General features: G+C 37.4%; 2 protein-coding genes across 3 annotated transcripts in view; both read right to left on the bottom strand.

Moving 5' to 3' along the window:
• The window catches only part of LOC117176903 (transmembrane channel-like protein 2), a 42,126-nt gene extending 21,573 nt beyond the window's left edge, over positions 1–20,553 (bottom strand). For both annotated transcript variants that reach the window (XM_033367275.1, XM_033367276.1), the window contains exons 1-4: positions 20,437–20,553; positions 19,900–20,089; positions 19,533–19,770; positions 19,263–19,451 (exon numbers count right to left, since the gene is read on the bottom strand). In XM_033367275.1, the coding sequence (XP_033223166.1) occupies positions 19,263–19,451; positions 19,533–19,770; positions 19,900–20,089; positions 20,437–20,461 (642 nt within the window). In that variant the 5' untranslated portion in view covers positions 20,462–20,553. The remainder of the gene's footprint in view (positions 1–19,262; positions 19,452–19,532; positions 19,771–19,899; positions 20,090–20,436) is intronic.
• LOC117176904 (carboxyl-terminal PDZ ligand of neuronal nitric oxide synthase protein-like) overlaps positions 20,515–20,624 on the bottom strand; it is a 62,258-nt gene continuing 62,148 nt past the window's right edge. The window contains exon 13 of the mRNA XM_033367281.1: positions 20,515–20,623. The gene's annotated coding sequence lies outside the window, so the exon portion shown is untranslated. The remainder of the gene's footprint in view (position 20,624) is intronic.

The following is a 20,624-nucleotide window of genomic DNA, read 5'->3' as shown; positions in this document are numbered from 1 at the left end:
TGAATGTTTTTCGAATTCATGAGCTATTAAACGATTCAGTAATAAAAAATGATTTAAATAAATATTTCCGTTCAATTTTACTAAGTCGATTGACAGGAATAGGACTTGTACTTTTTATTTCCCCGTTGGGAGATTTTTAGACAGAGGAAAAATCGCGTATTCATATGAATATAAAATCTTAATTCTTCTGAATTTAACGCTTATTTCCAGGCTACTACTACTACCACCACTACTACTTTTTACGATTGCAATCGTAAAAAGATCTAAAGTTTTTTTCTGGAATTTGAAATCCTGCTACACTAAAGAACACTGGATATGTTGACACTGCTTTTAAGGAAGATGTGTGGAATTATCCACTCTCCAATTCTCTGAGGTATCGAAACCAGCGAAGGCGCACTGTCCTGCAGGTGGACGGTGGGGTGTGAGGATGAACCCGGAGTGTATTAAGATATGAAGGAAATAAAGACGTTGCCAAGGTAGATGAAATACGAATATGAAGGCAGATTTCTGCGGTATACTTAAAATGGAGAGTGTTCACAGTGGCAAGAAGCGGAGACGAAATTCATTGCACAGATCTTTCAATGGCAAGAGAGTTCAAAAGGATAAATAAAATTGTTATCACCCTACCGATAGAAATTTCAGAGTATTCTCAGGTGAAATAGCCTGGCCGGTTTGAGACTATCTGCAGGTTCGATTTGAATGAATTAGTCTCAGAGATAGTCAGAGAGATTTGGGTCCTTTTCAAGGTCCTTTTAGAGGCCCTTTTATGAGTGATGCGACGGTAATATAATTGTCCTTTTATATTCGTCACCTTCCAGGAGGACAGAGTTATTTACAATAGTTGGCCGTCGCTAACCCGACTTTCCATTTTTAAATGGAACCCATGTCTGAATTTTTCGAATCATAAATTCTTATATTTCAATTAACTGTTGGACCTTTTTTACAGAATTTTATCATTTAATACCATCTAACGATTTCTTTGTCAATTTTCAAGATAAAGTACTATTGAACATTCCTACTATACAAAAAGTTTATATGTGTGCATTTGTGATATTGATTAGAATGCATTAGAGTTCAGAAATAAAAAATGCGATGTTAAGCGTTGATAAAATTTTTAAAAAAAGTTAATTTAAATATACGTTTGAAAAATCTCTTTTTTTATTTAATCCTTTGTATTCTAATATGGCCAAGGTCGCATTTAAAAATTTGTCGCTCCGGGCGAATAACAAAAATGCCGCCTTTTTTCGCGAATTAATGACTAAAATAGCGCAATCTGTCATTGAATGTTGATAATAATAGTCATATTAATCCTGATTGCATAGCAGCTAAAAAAGGTTTTTATTATCAAATTCTCAAAATTTCTTGTATGCAGTAAATACGAACATTTTATTATGTATCATTCAGTAAAAAATTGGCCGCGGTTGGCGCGCAATTCAAAATCGGAATTAGAAATAATTCTTGTAATTTAAACAAATGATTATGGAAAAATGCATAAGAATGTATGTAAATTATACAACTTTTGATTGCAGAAAGGAACATTTACATATACATACACTCGAGTTAGGTAGTTCAGGATACAAAATAGCCTCGGAAAAACGACTTATTAATATTCAATCGATTCGCGATTAATTCGTGATAGTAAAATGAAAATTTTCTAATTTTTTTTTAATGAATAAAAATTCCGTTCCAGATTTGCTGCCCATATTGTCCTTTTAGAAATTAATGCAGCCTTCTTAAGTTTGCAATGTTTTGCTAATACAAGGGCCACCGATCAAATATTGCTAAGAATTTATATGGATGGAAGAGTGTGGAAGAGGAGTAAGATATAAATCACTAAATATCATGACTAAAGAAATCTGGGAATAGTGTATGAGTTGAGATATTTCGATTTTCGCAGAATACATGGCTTCCAATGACAATTTAGTTGACGAACGGTCCAAGATATTCAATTTGGACACCGAATGGTTTGTTAATTAATTTCGTGTTTAATAAAATAATTTAAAAATTTTTGCTATCCATCTATAGATTTTTTGCGAACAAGATAAATACTAAATGCAATAAAAATACTATTATTGGGAAAGGGATACAGAGTCTTGCTCTATCAAAGTGTTAACAATTAATTAGAAAGAGGAGTTCTTGTATGCTTTTCCACCTTTCTCTTCAATTTCCAGAGTTTTAAGGAAAATAAGAGAAGAGGGCTGGACAGGTATTCTGGTAGTTTCTTTTTGGTCAGTCGAACCTGCATTTCCAGTGTTCCAAGAACTTCTCATCCCGGAAACAATAAAATTTAAAAAAAATAGTCTACTAAATTTTTACTTTCGTCTTGCAAGGATATTATATATCCACTTGCATTGAGTTTCACCCTGGTATCGGAAACTGTATCAGGCACGCGTTTAGGAAAAAGGACCTGAAAGAAAGCGCAATAGAAGTTGTCATGTCATCCATATCGGTTAATACATCAAAACAATACAATTCTGCCTTAAAATTCTGGTGGTCATTTTGTGAACAACATTCGCATGACCCATATTTTGCAGAAGATAAGGTTCTTCTCAGCTGCCTGACAAAGAGTTGTAAAGAGGGTGCTGCGTATGGCCCTTTAAATTCGCTAAGATCCGTGACATGAAACATGAAAATCCGTCATATGAAACTTGAAATGTTTGGTATTGAATATTGTTGACAGATGACAATACGCCAATTAGCACAAATGGTAAGTTCCGACAGTGCCTACAAGTGTGCCTACTGGCCGCTAGATGGCAATACCGGTTTCATATGTATACACCTGGTAATGTCAAAATTTTTCCTTCCCTCCCTAAAGCCCGCCTGCGTCTCTGGCAATATTTCTTTCTCCTCAACATCCTTGCGCAGCCTATCTACCAACACCATCATACCCTCATCTCTCTCTCTCTCTCTCCTAGTAAGTTTTCCACCCTTTCTTTAATCCTTTCCATCCCATCCTTATTGTACACAGTCACAAACTTATGCGTTACCCCTCCTATCTTTAAACCTCTCATGAACTCTCCACGAACTTCTTCCTCTAATCCATCCCTAACCCCTGTTATAATTCCCCGACTAGCCCTTCCTTTCCTCTTTACTTTGAACGCCTCCTGTAGCCTCCACCTATATTCCCTTGGCAACATTCGCTGTACTCTATCCTATTCCTCACTCTCTACCCACGCCGCTACGAGTCCAATCACATCAAATTCCTGAATATACCTCCAGAAATTGTCATCTCCCCCCCCCCCCTGCTACGTTCAATTACAGCACCTTTAACACTTCCTTCAACACGTCCTTCTCCTCGTCCCATACCCACATTTTCTCGTCTATTTTTATTTTCCGATACCCTACTTTCAACACTCTCCCCTTGCCTTTAACCCACCATATGCGCTATAGCAGCGCTTCCACCCATTCCATTTCTTCCTCGCACTCCTTCTACTATCCCCCTCAGCTCTTTTACTTCCTTTTTCCATCTCTCATCTCTTACCCTCAGGTCTTACTTTCCATCTGCTCTATAGCCCTCCTTATGTCCTCCCTCAACCCTCTGATCTCGCCTATCAGCACCCCGAGAGCCTCCTTTTTCGTCTGCCCTTCCATTTGGAAGGGAAGGGGGTGACCTACGTGTTCGTACCCTTTTTTTAAAGGGACTCTCTAGAGCACTTTTCACCGGACTCTCTTTGCTTTCTCTTTTCCTCTTCAAAAGATCCTCCCCCTCACTTTCACTGGACGCTCACTTCCTTGCCTTGTTACTTCCTTCGCTCCGTTTCTCCCCCTCCCTGACGCGCCACTCGATACCGGGTCACGCACAGCGGGCCGTCGTGTCCTTCTTGAAATTTTCTCCCCGTCTAACTCACTACCAGCACTGCCAGTACTCTCTCTGCCCATTTCGCTCTTCAGTCAGTAACCGTAACCTATCCATACACACAAGTACTTACTGCAGCCAACAGATGCCTCTGAAGGCTGATGTCGCTTACCGCTCTAAAATTTCCATTTCTTTGCACTATTTCACTCCTCACATCCCCTGCAGACACCCTTTTTTCACCCCTAACATCCCCCAGCACTACGATAACCACCCTTGTCCACCATGAAGGTGCAAATTCCTGACCACAAAACTACCCCGCTCCCTTGCAAACCTAACCTCACTTTCGCTATTTAGCCAAATCACACGCCACAACTACAATGTAAATTAATTTTCAACTCCCCAATTGACCCCTCATAACCCTACTCACCCCCTCGACTTCCACCCTCACATTCCACCCACACCTTCCACGCAAACTCCATAAAAACCTTTCACCACCTGTTATTGTACACTTTCTCACTGCCGCCACCAGCATGCAAATCCACTTCGAAAATAGATTAAAACCAAAAATAAATTTATTTCTAGACTATAATGATGGGAAATTCTTTCTGAAGGAACAGAATGTAATAAGCTAAAATCGTCTAAACAGACGGAGTATTTTCAAGGTATTTGGGTCCATAAATTAAAATGGGTCACTCTGTATATGGTATATTTTTAACAGGCGCTCTGGTTTTGGAGATGTTACCGAAAAAATTTTACATAAAAATGGATTGAGATTGATTGAATTAATCTCACGATTCTTAATATAACAAAATTACATTTTTCTCGACGTTTGTAAGAGCGCAAACTTTTCATATTTTTAATGTATCAATATTGTAAGTACCAAAATTATTCAGTTTGAAAAATAGTAGACGGAGGTATTTAAAATTTTTTAAACCTTTTACGACTAACTGTAGTTATCATACAGTGAATCCCTTCAACAGCCCTCCCTTCTATAGCCCTTCCGAGAATTGACCCCGCGCCGCAGGTAGGTGTAACAGGAGCTGCGCGGGATGCGTGAGATCTGCTTCTATCACTCAGTCGAGCACTGAGGCGTAAATAATTAAAAGCGGAACGGGCTATAATGAGTCAGTTCCCACTCACCGCTGCACAGTGCGCTAGATCAGGAATTTACTATTAAAAATCACCTACAGCCTACAATTCTTAACCGATTTTCAATTTTCTTCAATAGAAATAATCAGCGATAGTTGCGAAAGAGCATGTATGGATTAGATTTTAAAAATTTTTTATTGCTGTTTTTCACATGAACAAATAAAGATACAAAATGAAACATTTTTCAATTATTATTTTTTATCTGTAAATAAATAATTAAATTAATTACGTTCTTCAGGAAAATATATGTCAAATCGATAACCTTTGTTTATTTTATAAACAAATTTTATTTAAAAATGCATAGTTTGGTCATTAATAGAAAGAAAGTATCGTTTTTTCTTCTCGATCATCTTTAAAATATATAGGTGGTGATGTTTAGTGATAAAGACTTGTCAATCGATATTATTTGTTAATTTTATAAACAAATATTATAAATAAATATGAGTTTTAAGTACAGTGATGTTTTACGTAAACTTTGGTGAGGGTATCTAAAATTTATTTTGTTTTAAAACTACTTTTCAATTTGAAAAAAGAGATTATCACGAACTTGGAATATGGTATTTCTCCTTTACATACATAGATGCGATCTTTTGAATGTATAATACATACAGGTTGTCGGTTAGATTTCAAAAATAGGTGTGCAAGGACAGAGGAGGAAAAAAAGCAAAGGATGCCGCTCATACTCGAATATGCAAGAAGTTTAAAGAAATGACTGGTCCGATCATAGATCCGCTAAGGAATGGAACTGGTAACTCGAATAGTGGTAATACCGCCAGAAGATTTTTCGCGGATCCTGACCTAGCTGCTGAAATAACAGGAGTGAATAAAGAATTGATTGTTAGGTTTTCTCAAATTTTGCAAATATTGACAATCAATAGCACGAAAGTTCCTCCCAGGTTTTTTTAACAAGTTCGCATTTGAAACTGCACAATTGTAGGTCAGTCTTTACCCGTGGTATTTTATGCCTCCAATAATACGCAAAATGTTGCTACATGGAGCAACGATTATGCAGCATTTTTTACTTTCACTCGGACAGTATTCAGAAGAAGCTGCAGAAGCACGTAATAAAAATTTCAAGCGGTACAGAGAATTCAACACACGAAAATGCTCTTGAGTTTCGACTAAAGAAGATTTAATGCACAAGCTTCTTGTATCATCTGATCTATTAATTGCCTCTTTAAGGCAGAAAAAGGGCAAGAATGAAGTTGAAATGGAGCCTGAAATTCTTGAAATGATTGAAAAGTACAACTTGGAAGCTAATTCTTCTGAATCGTCACAAAACATCACCACTGATATAGTTTCAAGGCGATAAGAGAGAAAAACGATGAATTTCTACCCATAAATGTCCAAACAATGCATTTGTTTCTATAATTTGTTTATTAAATCAACAAATAATATCGAATCACAAGTCGTTATCACTAAACATCACTACTTATATATTTTAAAGATGATCGGGAAGAAAAAACGGTACTTTCTTTCTATAAATGGCCAAACTATGCATTTGTTTGTAAAATTTGTTTACAAAATAAACAGAAATTATCGATTTATAAGCCTGTATTACTAAAAATCTTCAATAATACAATTTAAAGGCGACAAGAAAGAAAAAAATGGCTTTCTGACCATAAATGTCCAAAATATGCATTAGTTCATATAATTTATTTATAAAATAAACAAAAAATATCCAATGACATTTTTTTATCTTTAAACATCACTACTTCTATACTTTAAGGACGATCAGTAACAAAAACGAATAATTTCTTTCTATAAATGGACAAGCTTTGCATTTGTTTATAAAATGTGTTTATCAAATGAACAAATAATGTCACAAGACATGTCTGCATCACTAATAATTACCACTAATACAAAATGAAGGCGATAAGAAAGAAAAACTATTACTTTCTGCACATAAATGACCAAACTATGCATTTGTTTATACAATTTGTTTATAAAATAAGCAAATTATAGTGGAAAACAAATTTTCATGATCAAGTATCATTTTGTCGATAAAATTATGCAAATGCAACTTACAAATATACTATTCAAGCAAACAACTCATGATGTTGACATTATTGTTAATATAATATGTTTATAACAATTATATTAGAAAACCCACTAATTACTTATTTTTCTAAGATGCTTTGACATATATTTTCATAAAGATCGAAATTAATTGAATTATTTATTTAAAGATAAAAAATAATAAGTGAAAAATGACTCATTTTGTCTCTTTTTTTGCTTATATAATAAACAAAAAATAATTAAAATTACAAAATCTAATCCATACATGCTCTGGCGCAACTATCGCTGATTATTTCTATTAAAGAAAATTGAAAATCGGTTAAGAATTGTAGGCCGTACGTGATTTAGAATAGTAAATTCCTGATCCAGCCCACTCTTGAAGTTATAGATTTAAAGCCGGCCCTCCTCATAGATCGCAGCAGCGCTTGAAAGTATAGGAACGTGCCAGAAGACAATGAAAAATACTATAAAATAATAGAAATTTTATTAGTTTTCACTACACTTTCTACGTTTGTGAAGTGTGCATATTGTAATGGGAAAAAGAAGGAGCTGAAATCTTTAAAAATAATTAATGTTTTTCTTCACTTTTTCAATGTTTAAAACTTTAAGCGAGTTTTTCTCGAAACCATTTTTTGAAAGTCCGTTCCGACAAATCTACGTTGAGATATCGCTGGAACCGCAAATCATCTTCTTCAAGAGGCGTACTCGAAATTGCTCTTCCACTGGCTTATTTCACGATTTATTTTTTACAAAAAAATTACTTATTATTTTAAAAATAATACTTTGTAACACGCAAAAAATTTAAATACATTTACTTTAACTAGATCTCTAAAATAAATTCATAAAAAAAGCGTTTTTTTCATGCATTATCCCCTATTCCCCCCTTAATGTTAGAGAATTACGACAAACTACACACGTAAGGAAACTAAATATTTTTTGTGTGCAGCAAACAAAGAAAGAGGGATGTGCAAGTAGGAACATGGAAAATGGGGTACTGAAAGATGGTTTTCAAATATGGTCAGGAGAAGATAGAGAATCACATGATAGGCGAGGAGTAGGTTTGATTGTGAATAAAAACGCGTAAACGCATCTCAGAGATCAAGGATATGTATTTCTCAGATTGCTGTGTATTAGAATGAAAGTAGGAATCAGAAGATTATTTATCATGGCATGCTACGCCTCAGTTGATAGCAATCCGAGAGAAGTAAAATACGCCTTCTGGGACACTTTAAATGATACAGTAAGTACTTACGATCACGGTAAAAAATTCATTCTACTAGGAGATTTGAATGGATGGGTTGGCGTCCAATGTCTGGGAAAAGGAAGGCTGGTAGGTAATTTCGGGGATACAAGAAAAAATGATAATGGATACAGATTAGCTAGATTATGCTTAAAAAGAAGCTTATTTATTATAAATATTTAGTTCAGGCATAAAATGATCCACAAGGACGCTTGGTGTTAAGGAAATACTCACAGTATAATTGATTTTGTTGTTGTGGAAGAAAAACTAAGAAAGTTAGTGAAAGATAGGGATCGAGAAGATAGAGAAAAAAACGAAAAAACGCGAATTATGATTGAGAACTTACAAAAACTGGAAGTGCGAATAGATTGTCAGAATAAGATAACGAATGCAAAGATAGGACAACTTGGGAGGCGCTTTTAAGCAACAAAGATATAGAGAGCGCATGGTCTATGTCCCGGGATATCACTGTAAGGAGTGCGATATATGTGTGTAGTACTGCTGCTGTAGGAAGAATGTCGGGTGACACGTGTTGAAATGATGATTTCCGCGTAGCCGTTCGTGAAAATAAATAAGCGTATCTAAGAAATGGATTTTAAAATGATTACTGAGACAAAAAATGGAAAGTTAAACGGCTATTCAAGGAAAGGAAAGATCCAATCAGAACAGCAGAAGAGAATAAGATACAAACTTCTCGAGATTGGGACGAGTAAACATCAAAAATTTCTCAGGTTTGAATTTGAGACATTAATCTTTAAGTTGCAATGCTGCAAGCTAAATATAGACATATCTACTTTATTGTTCATACTAAAATATGGTAATGAACTAGGGTAATGAGCTATGTAAAGATCTTCAACTAGCTAAGTTTTTTAAGGTAGTTGCTGCTTTGGTACCCAAGAGCCTAGATATTCGACAACATGGAACCCGGTACCTGCCTTGGTTTAGCTAACCACTTTTCATCATAATAAGGATATATCCCTAAAACAAAATAGCGAGATGCTTGTGATGCTTCTCGCTTTAATAAAAGCTCAAAGAGTATAAACTTTAGAAATGGTATCACTTGAAAATCTTACTTATTTAAGTGAAAACCTTCAAGACTTCAGGCAGAAACAAATGTCAGACAGTTCTCAACATCCCATATTTTATGGAGCAGCCGAAATTCTGTCCTGCGTGTACTCTTAAAATTTACATCGGTAGGACAGCATCTGTCAAGGAGATCCTACACAAAAGTGGGATAGACACCGCGGTTTTCACTTCTCACAGCACGAGGCATGCCTCGACGTCAGCAGCACTCAGAAAGGGTGTACGCCATGATACAATTCGCCAGGCAGCAGAATGGACCTCAGGTTCGACGGTTTTTACTTGGTTTTATAACCGACCGATAAGACAAGATAAACATTTTGCGGAGGCCATCATTCGAGATACCATATAAGAACCTTGTTTTCTCTTTTTTCAATTAATTCTTCTCCATAATATTGTTACAGATTTGTTTTATGCGCGATTATCGCACTCACAAATATCAATACATTGGTTAATTCGCAATTTTGTCTTCAAACATCTGCATAATTTATCTATGAGAATGAGGCAGCGAAATACAATTGAAAGATTGAACAAACTTTCATTAAGGAAAGTTTAATCGCAACTGTGTCAGCTACCTCGTCCGAATAGATCGAACCTACCCGTTTAAGGAAGAACGGAACGATTCTTCTTTTAACCACGCCCAATTATGAGAAATACTCATAATATTGCAATTTAAATAATAACTTAAAATAAATGACAGGTCAAGATGGTGGCACAGGTGCGCTCCCCTAGCAACGGCACTTTAAACTTTCTTTGAATTTAAAATATCTGTGCGGTACTAGCAGTAACTACGTGACTACATACATGATTGATCTATTCAGACGAGGCAACTCAGACAATTGCGATTGAACTTTACTTGAGGTAAGTTTGTTCAATATCTTAATTCATGTGCATAATATGCGGAAAAACACTGATAGACAAAGTAAGTAACGAGATCAAGTGTATCAAAATAAATAAAGTAAATGGCAGCGTGACCAAAGGAAGACTGCGAAAAGAATGATTGGAATGTGTGAATGAGCCTCGAAATAGAAGAGACATAAGAAGCTATAGAAACACGAGAGCTGGCATGAAAAAATGCATGTATGTGAAGGAAGCTAGAGAAGTATGCAAGGCCAAAACAAAAGACCTTATATACTAATGGGCCCGCACCGTGTAAAAAAATTTTCTGGCGCGGCCCTCTCCAGACCAGACCAGACCGTCTGGTTTCCAGTCTTGGCGCTGACCATACGGTCTGCCCTGGGCCTGGCCAAAAGTGTAAGATTTTTCTGGCTATCCCCAGGCCAGATCTTCTGGTCAGTGGCTAGTTATGGGCTGGTCAGCCACGAGTTATTGGTTGGCTGACTGTTCTGAATTTCCGTATCACCATATAAATTCTGGGTGTGCGTGCTGATTTTCCGGCCTCCACTCTTAAAAGTCTTTGCAGAAGGGCAATCGGGCGCTTGACTCGACGATTTTCTTGGCACTCGACGCAAGATCCTATACTGAAACACGTGTATCTCTCCATGTAATGAAGCCAAATTAAAGTTAATTATGTTTAATTTTTAAATCTGTTTTTTTTTACTCTTATGTTCACCTAACCATTTGCGCGAACATCATTATGTTCGATTCTAATCCGAAACATTGGTCCTTTGAGATGGATTTTTATATTTAAAGAAAAACCGTTATGAAAACGCTGAAAGACGATCTTACGAAGTTTTTGCAAAAGCGTTCCGCGCATTCGTTGTGAAACAAGTTCAAATTCAAGTGCAAATTCAAGTACAAATTTAAGTTCAAAGAGTGAAAGCGCCTGGAATAAAAAGCATAGTGCATTACCCATCGAACACAATCGCATTTTGACGTTGCAAAATATAAGTTTCTATTTAGACACTTTTATCGAGCGAAATTTTTCGCTCGATAAAAGTGTCTAAATTTAGATTCGTCAAAGGGATTAACGTGAACCGTACATTCCAGTGCCTATCGGTGTGAGCTAGTGTGTGTTGATAACGTGTATACAAATAGTAAGCAGTACATCGAGAAACATTATAAACACTGTCTTTTGTGTTACACACGCTCGAAACTATCAAATATGGAACGGATGGTTAAACCTGCAATCAAGTGACAGATCTATTAATGCTACAAATTTCTAATGCACGTGGATGCTGGTGACGAGTAAATGTCATCCTCCCGCACATTTCTTCATCACCTACGAGTAGAAGGAAGTAATCGTCTGACTTGTTTCTTAAGATCTACATATGGCAGGAAGGAAAACATCGCTTCTATCGCTTCTAAGGAATTCATACTTAGGTTCAACTACCCGCATTCTATATCACAGCGGGGTCTGTCAAATTATTCACGCTTTTTTTATCTTCTCCAGTGAACAACAGAAAGTTGTCATCATTCTTCGACAGCGGTATCTGTGAGTTCGTTCCATTTTTTATTATTTATTGTCGATTTTCTTTTATGAATTATAATTGATTGTGTTTCATATTGATATGCCAGTGAATGATTTCATTGCTTTTTAATTCTACTTGCGTAAAGCACATTCGATTTTGTGCTCTTACTATTTATCAAACTCGAAGTATGTGTCCTTCTATACTTGAATTTTCTTTGCAAATTATTTCAGTTTTACATTTGCCAATGCGTCGTTATTGAATCGCAGTTTTCATATTTAAACCTGTATGCTCTCTTTGACTTGAATATTACTGGTTCTTCTTCTTTGTGCAATTTTCCTCGTATCATTCAGTCCTTACTATTCAAAATGCCTACAGAGGATATGCCTACAGACGTTTGATCAGCTCAAGATATTTCTCGCGGCCCAAATCAAGGCACTTGCTCCATAGGCCCTCTGTCAGAAGAATCATTACTTGGCGTTCTGCGAGGGATTGAAGGCTAAACCTCTTGCTCAGCGACAGGAATTTGTCCTTTCGAGAGTCTTCTGTGATAACTGTTTTGCACCACATACAGTTGGAGATTGTCGCTCTAATAAAGTGTGTCGTACCTGTCATGGTTAAAACGATAAAAACCCAGCATGACGACTAGTAAACTCTCATGTAAGCTCTAGTTCCTTTGGTCCAAGCTTTCTCGCAACAGCACTTGTAGTTATTAATAGCAAGGATGGACGCTATGCACAGGCACGTTGTATCATAGATCCATGTTCGGAGGGCAATTTTATTTCAGAAATTCTCACACAGCGTCTTCGATTACCTCGCCGGTTCGCATCACTTCACATCTCTGGCGTTGGAGCTTCTAAGTCTGGAGTATCAAAAGGTATAGTCAATATTCTTAACATATCGCGATTGCCTTCCCGCTTCACTCTAGATACAGAGGCTCTGGTTATACCTCGACTCAGTAATTACACACAGTCACAGCGAGTCGCCCCTCGACCTTGGTCTGAATTAAATGAACTCGATCTTGCTGATCCGAAACCTAGTGCGAACTTATCCATCTCTTACTTGGAGCTGAAATCTATGCTCTCATCATACGGCCAGGTTTGATGACTCGGCCAGACAACAGAGTGGTTGCACAGGACACAACAACGGGTTGGATTCTGACAGGACGACCTGCTGGCTCAGCGAGTAAAGTGATAATCGATGAGAATCAGGGTCAAACGGTTATATCGAAACCAGTTATCAGCATATCATGTGCAATCGAGGACGCCTTATCTATTCAACTTCAACGTTTCTGCGAACAAGAGGAGGTAGCTCTACCTGCATCTGCATTACTGACTGCCGCAAATCATTTCTGTGAACAGCAATATCAGACCACGCATCTTCGTGATTCTGATGGACGCTAAATTGTTCGCTTGCCCCTCAAGGGACCTATCAGTGAGCTAGGAGATTCCAGAACTCAAGCTGAATTACTCTTCATCAAATTGGAACGTCGACTACTCAAGAATCCGGATCTTCGTGCTGCCTACGCTAACTTCATGTCAGACTATCTTTCTCTAGGTCACATGGAATTATTACATTCAACCTCATCTCTAAATGTACCACGTGTATATCTACCTCATCACGGAGTGTTCAAAGAAACAAGTACTACCACAAAACTCAGAGTAGTTTTCAATGGCTCTCATCGAACTTCGACCGGCTCATCTCTCAATGACTACCAACACACTTGACCGAAATTGCTTTTGGAGCTGTTTGACATCTTACTTCGATGGCGAATGTTTGCCGTGGCTTTTTCAGCTGATATAAAAAAGATGTTTCTTCAAATTAAGATTCACCCTGACGACCAAGACTGCCAACGTATTTTGTGGAGGTTCGACCCCACAAATAAGCCAATCCGTGAGTATCGGATGACCACCGTTACATTTGAACTATCCTCATCGCCTTATTTGGCGTTACGCTCCATCCAGAAACTTGTCACGGACGAAGGACATCGCTGGCCTCACGCTGCCTCCATCCTTCACCATCATATCTATATTGACGATGTTTTAGCAGGCGCGAATGATTCGGAATCGGCCTTAACTTTGCAACAGGTATTTATCAGTCTGTTGCAATCATGCGGATTTCCTTTACGCAAGTGGGCTTCCAACGAGATGGCACTCGTGAAATCAGTACCTGAAGATTGAAAGGCGAAAACTCAGTCTCGCTCATGGCACGATGGAGGTGAGTTTCACACTCTAGGATTAATGTGGCATCCAGCAGAAGATGAACTGTCGTTTCCAACAAACATAGCTACCCCTACAGCACCTTACACCAAAAGAAGAGTCTTATCTGAAATATCGAAATGGTTTGACCCTCTCGGATTAATATCACCAGTCATCATAGTCTTTAAGATTCTTATGCAGGATCTCTGGCTTATCAAAATTGGCTGGGATGATCCACTTCCAGAAGAAATCTTCCAACGATGGATTCGTCTATTTGAGAATCTTCGGCATCTAGATACTATCAGGATTCCTCGTTGGCTCGGCCATTCCAATGGTCTTCGATTGGTCGAACGTCACGGCATCTCTGACGCTTCTAAAGCTGCGTATGCTGCTGTTCTTTATCTGAGAACCGTCTCACATCAAGGGATCGTTCGTTCATCTCTTATTTGCTCTAAATCAAAGGTCACGCCCATCAAACAATTATCTATTCAAAAGTTAAAGCTCTGTGGGGCCCAGCTTCTCGCCCGTCTTACCCTCCATACTCAGAAAACTCTCTCCTTAAAAGATGTGAGGGTGCATCTCTGGACTGATAGCTCGAATGTGATTGCATGGTTAAGATGTCCTCCTTTCAGTTGGTATACATTTGTGACTAACCGCGTGTCATATATTCAGACATCCCTTCCAAGGGCTTATTGGCATCACATACCTGGGATAAAGAATCCCGCGGATTGCGCTACTCGAGGCCTCTCTGCCAAGCAGCTTGAGGCTCACTCGTTCTGGTGGGTTGGTCCAGATCGGCTTTTGGAAACCAGTCTTCCTTGGTTCACCTTTGATCCAAATCTTGACGTCGATACTGATCTGAAACGACGTATTATCATACGCCAGACGACAGTCTCTCATCCTTATATGTGGGACCGCTTTGCTCATTGTGCATCTTCTTTAGGAAAATTAACTCGAGTGACTGCATGGTGCATTCGATACATCAATAACTTGGGAAAATGCAGAGTCATGGACCGCTCAGGTCCTTATGCGGTCCTTATCGACGCTTTGCCTCACGATGAGGTCTTTGTTCCACTCTTACAAGTGACCAGGGAACGAATTTCGTCGGAGCCGATGCTGAGCTGAGAGCACTATTCGCGGAGGCGTCACGCACTTCGCAGGACATCGCTGATGCTCTGGCTATGAACCAAACCACTTGGCTGTTCGTTCCTCCATCGGCTCCACATTTTGGTGGATTGTGGGTGGCCGCCGTCAAATCTACCAAGCATCATCTCAAAAGAGTTATTGGAACTTCGACTCTAACTTTTCAGGAGATCTCAACGGTATTGTCACAGATCGAGGCGTGCCTTAATTCAAGACCACTACAAGCAATTACTGGTGATCCAAGTGATTTATCTGCGCTTATTCCAGGACATTAGCTCATTGGAGGACCACTCACCGTTGTCCCTGAACCATCGCTTATTCAAGAACATGTTCCTGCGAATGAAAGGTGGAAAATGGTCCAGAAAATACAAGAAGATTTCAGGAAGAAGATCTGGCCGTTTTAAAAGAATCTGATGAGATGATTCCACCTACTAAATGGCCTTTATGCAGAGTTACCGAGGTGTATCTGGGAGAGAATGGCCTAGTTCGTGCCGTTACGGTCCGAACAGCTACTACCGAGTTAGAGAGACTGATTGTGAAGCTCTGCCTCCTCCCTCGTGCAAAAGAAGATCTTGCATAAACCTCTCCAGACCCATCCAGACCTTCATTTTATCTTACCATCCTTAATTTAATTCCGTCAATCTCAGAGTTGTTTTCGCGACCATCTACTCGGTCTCATTACACCTATGGATATATCGAATCAGGCGGTCTTCTATAATGACCGTAGCAGAAGTAAAATTTCATTTCATCTTGAAACGAATCGGGCGGATGTTCTGAATTTCCGTATCAACATATAAATTCTGGGTGGACGTGCTGATTTTCCGGCCTCCATTCTTAAAAGTCTTTGCAGAAGGGCAATCGAACGCTTGACTCGACGATTTTCCTGGCACTTGACGCAAGGTCCTATACTGAAACACGTGTATCTCTCCGTGTAATGAAGCCAAATTAAAGTTAATTATGTTTAATTTTTAAATCTGTTTTTTTACTCTTGTGTTCACCTAACCACTTGCGCGATCATCACTATATTCGACTCTAATCCGAAACACTGACAGTTTGTGATACTTGATCGACAAAAACTAGCAGTATGTCAGGGAGGTCTGAATCAACACGTAACTTTTTCGGAATATGTCAAAAATATTTACTGATCCATCTTAGAATTTTTTCTTGTCTAGTTGATCAGCCCCAAACCTGGGACAGACCAGTATGTAAAGGTATTAAGAAAAAACTTCTTTTTTTGAAAGTGCGAATTTCTTATTTTATGTCGCTTTAAACGCTCTGTAACTTAAAAAAAATGTTCGATAAAAATTTGTGGATCGAACTTGAGAATATTTTTGTTCTTGGCTGGCTGATCAGCGCCAGGTCTGAGCCAGACCGGACCTTCCAGGCCGAACTTACAATTCTTAATCTTTTCTACCTGACCAGCGATACACCTGAGCCAGGCCAGTCTGATTAGGTGATAAGAAAATAAATTCTTGTTTTGATAGTGTGAATTTCTTATGTTCTATCATTTCAAACTCCCTGTAACTTTTTTGTAATATATCAAAAGAAATTAGTTGATCGAACTCAGAAATTTATTTGGTTCTTGGCTCGCTGATAAGCGCCAGTCCTGGGACAGATTAGACATTCCAGACTAGACAGTCTAGATAAATCTAAACCTGGGCCAGACTTGTAACCAGACTTCCAGGCAATTTTTCCACACGGGGAGTGAGGAACCTCACATGACGACTTTGTGAGGCTCTTCATTTTGGGTGATTGCTACAGAAATTGATCAGCAACCTGGGTTGGAGGAGTGTTGCGGAACGAACGTGTTCCTTAAATAAGTATCATAAGAATTCCATATTAATTTACAAAATCTATACCTCCTTCCTCACATCACTCCCCTCCTCTCCGAGTAAGTCATGCCTACCCCGAGAGGGAAATGGTTTAATAGTCTTATAATAATAAAAGTGTAGCTATGAGTTCATAGCCATCAAGCTGCAAAATCGAAAATAGTTTGTTTTTGGCCAGTAAATAATAACGGTCATGTTTCACGCATTTTATTTTAGTAATACGTAAAGAATATATCTAAAGAAAGTATTACAAATAGTTTTCATCACATTTCAAATCTTCTAAACAGAAGCGAATTTTACTAAATTCAAGTGAATTCCTCTGTAACCAATAAATTGGATTTAGGGTTTGAAATAAATTCAAGGGAATTAAAGTTTGTGTCCTGTCATCGCTTTTTGTATATAGATTTTCAAGGTTAAGGAATAACTTATAATTGTTAGAGTTAATGAAAATAATTTTATGTTTTTCGAAATTTTAAGGATATTAGTGATAATCAAAAAAGAAAAATTTGTATATAAAAATAAAACCATATGTATATAAAAGTTGTCTTTTAAGGTAAAAATCACTATACTCATTTTTTGTCAACATTTTTACCTTAATGGTTATAAAGGCAACTAAATCGAGGTTTCTCCAGTTCCATCTGGATTTTCAACGGTATTGAAAGAATGCTTTACAAAAGTTTTGGATCTAGAAAAATTAAACTTCTTCTATTCTGGGGATTTTTTGTATAACCAACTATTTGAAGAGAAAAAATTGAGCGTAGGTCAAAACACATGCTTGTTTCTTATCAATATTATGTTATTATGCATGTAGAAAAGACCTTGTAATATATAGTAGTTATTTCTAATTGTTTGAAGAAATTTTATTTTTTTATTTTTTCACGCTTGAAGTAGGTGAATTGCAAAAATTGTAAAATTTCAGTGTACTTCCTAGTTCCCAGATTCGTCGGGCAAGCTCGTGAGTGCTCTGTGAAACTTGTCCCAATCACTCATAATATGTTTGTAATTATTTACAGAAAACAAGTTATGAACGGTTTTAGACTTGTCATTTCGAGTTCGTCAATTTTTTCTCAGAAATCACAGATTATATACGAAAATACATCAATGGTTAATGAATTTTTGTCATGTCCGAGACCTAGCTACTAGTTCGTGACTTTTTTACGTATAAATTATAAATTTTTTCCACGTATTACTATAAAGAGTAGTACATTTCATCAGATGAAAATCTGATCAATCAGGTGCAAATCACCAAAATAGATTATATGCATACAAAATAAAACAAAATTACGAATGAACTTTACCGAAGTTAGAGTCATAATGACTTTTGGGTTGAGGCAACGAAAAAACGTTGACGATTATGCATTAGTAGTATATATATAATTAAAAGTTTGTCATAAGGACAACCGCAGGATTTCTCGGGGAACGGGTGCTAATCTGAAAAACTGCATCCGATCACAGCAAAATCGCTGTAAAATTTTAACCATAACCACGTCTAACGAACGTGAGATAGGTGGTTACAGTCTGTGACGGAATCAATACGACGATCCGGCAAAAGCCTCGTGCACCCTGAGGATACGGAGCGACCCAAGAACGAACGCTTTCTGCATTTTTCCCGCGAGTATTTTAGCATATTGTTGACACGCAGGGATGCTTTTCAGGCTATTAACCAGTGAAAGCTTGGCCCCTCCAAGAGTGCCGATATATTGAGAGTGAAAGCGGCTTAAAAGTTGATAAATGCGTATGATACTGTATATCGGGTTCTATTCGAGTATAAGAGTGACAAAAGATGCTTAACAGTAATGCTAAGACGATAATTCACAAACAATTCCAGGCGTCCGGTGAGAATGTATCGAGCTCTGTTTTTAATATTCTTTCTGTTTTTGTTTATTGTCAAGGTTTCGTAGCCTTGGGCAGAAACTCTTATAGTTTCGAGTGCCCGTCCATCCGTCGTACGACTTAATATAGACATGGGCCAAAAACTGACATAGGGCACAAATCGACATAGGGTCCTAAATTGTCATGAGACGCAAAATCTATATAAGCCTAAGATTGAAAAGGGAGCCAAAATTGGATAGGACCCCAAGTTGGCATAGGACCAGAAACTAATATAAGGCCCAAAAATTTTAAAGGTCAAATTTGGCATAGGTCCCAAATTTGACACTAGTCCAAATTCGGCAAAGGGTCCAAAATTGATTTGAGGACAAAAATTACATAGGGTCTCAAATTTACATAGGGCCCCATATAGGAATATGGCCTAAACTGAGATAGGGCCTAGACATTGGACCAAAGAAAATAATCACCTTAGGCTATGAAAGCCTTACTTGTGGGGGCTTGGCGCCTTTTTTACTAATTTGTATTATCTATACCCTCAAAACTTGCTCATCAGTATTTAATTAAGTGACTCACTTCATATTCCTTATTTTCTGTTTACTTAATACTCACTTCTGGAATGGCAACGAAAGCAGTAAGAGTTACAGAATTAACTAAGTTGATCCAAAATAACCAACGAAGAAAAGTAAAATATGAAGCAACGGCCGATCCGAAATGAGATTCTATTGCTTTTATTCGATGTTCCCATGGTACAAGGCTAGTTTGAAGATTTGCTATTTCTCGTTTGAAATACTGCCATTTCTGGAAATAAAATAATCTTCCAATCTAGTTTCTATTACTTAACTAAAAACTGAAACTTTAACAATAATTTTTTTAATTAACCTTATTTAGAAGAATGGATACCCTCGCTAATACATCCCTAGTATTATGACTTTGGGCGAGTCTTTCTTGAAGCGCACCCTCATGTTTTCTCACATAAGCTTTAGCTTGTCTAACAAGTTTTAATTTCCTTCTGAGAGGCCAAGGTTGTGTTTTAACTCCACTTAAGACTTCCTTGTGAAGCTTCAGTTGTTCAAAAATCATCTCTTCACTTCCTCCATCTTCCACTGAGATGGCCGTACTAGAACAAAAATATGTATTGATTAATTTCGTGTGCTTTCAAGAATGCTTGCAAATTAAATTATTCTTTAAATCCATGTTTTAATTAAATTAACTTAGATTACATTATAAAAATTAAAGGATTTCTTACTCGCCAGAACTAGTAGTAAATGCTGAAGATCGTCGTCGAACGCCTCCATCGAAATTATCGGGACTAAATGGTGAAGAGGGTCGTCTGTTATGTCTTCTTCTGCCTTTTCGCGAAGAATTACGTCTTTGGATAATTGCACAAGCAGAGACAGAATAATCGTCTTCTTCTTCTGCTTCATCACCTTCAGCATCTATATCAATAAATTTAAATAATTCATTTTCATTTCAAAGTTAAAATTCAGGTGACTCTTTTGAAAAATTTGACATCAAAAACAACTTTAAAAACGATGTCAAAAATTGAGATTAAAAAGCGACTTCCAAACATTAGAATAATTTTTGACGGATTTTCTTCATTAGTTAAAAATTCTCAACAGTTTTTATTTATTTTTGCGCTACATTGTATTTAAAAAATTGAGTATAATTAAGAGTGACGACACGTACCATAACAAGTAATAATTAACTTCTAAAATAAATAAATAGTACGTTTATTATATTTTCAATCGTTTTTACGTCATTTGTTACGTTGTTTTTTACTGACCAATAATAGAAAGTCCGCGTTGCATCGTTTGTGAATTTTTGGCAGCGTCCACGTTTTCAAGTACAAGATTTCTTGGTCTTTTTTCTTTGAAACCAATTCCTTCGTTATTGTCTTTAATACTTTTTTCGTCGAGAGCGAAGGTAACAGATAATCGATCCACCGATGGTTGCGGAGATGTCGGTTCAACC

Source organism: Belonocnema kinseyi, chromosome 7 (assembly GCF_010883055.1).
Source record: "Belonocnema kinseyi isolate 2016_QV_RU_SX_M_011 chromosome 7, B_treatae_v1, whole genome shotgun sequence".
NCBI classification, from domain to species: Eukaryota; Metazoa; Arthropoda; class Insecta; order Hymenoptera; family Cynipidae; genus Belonocnema; species Belonocnema kinseyi.
This window is presented reverse-complemented; position numbering and strand designations above follow the sequence as displayed.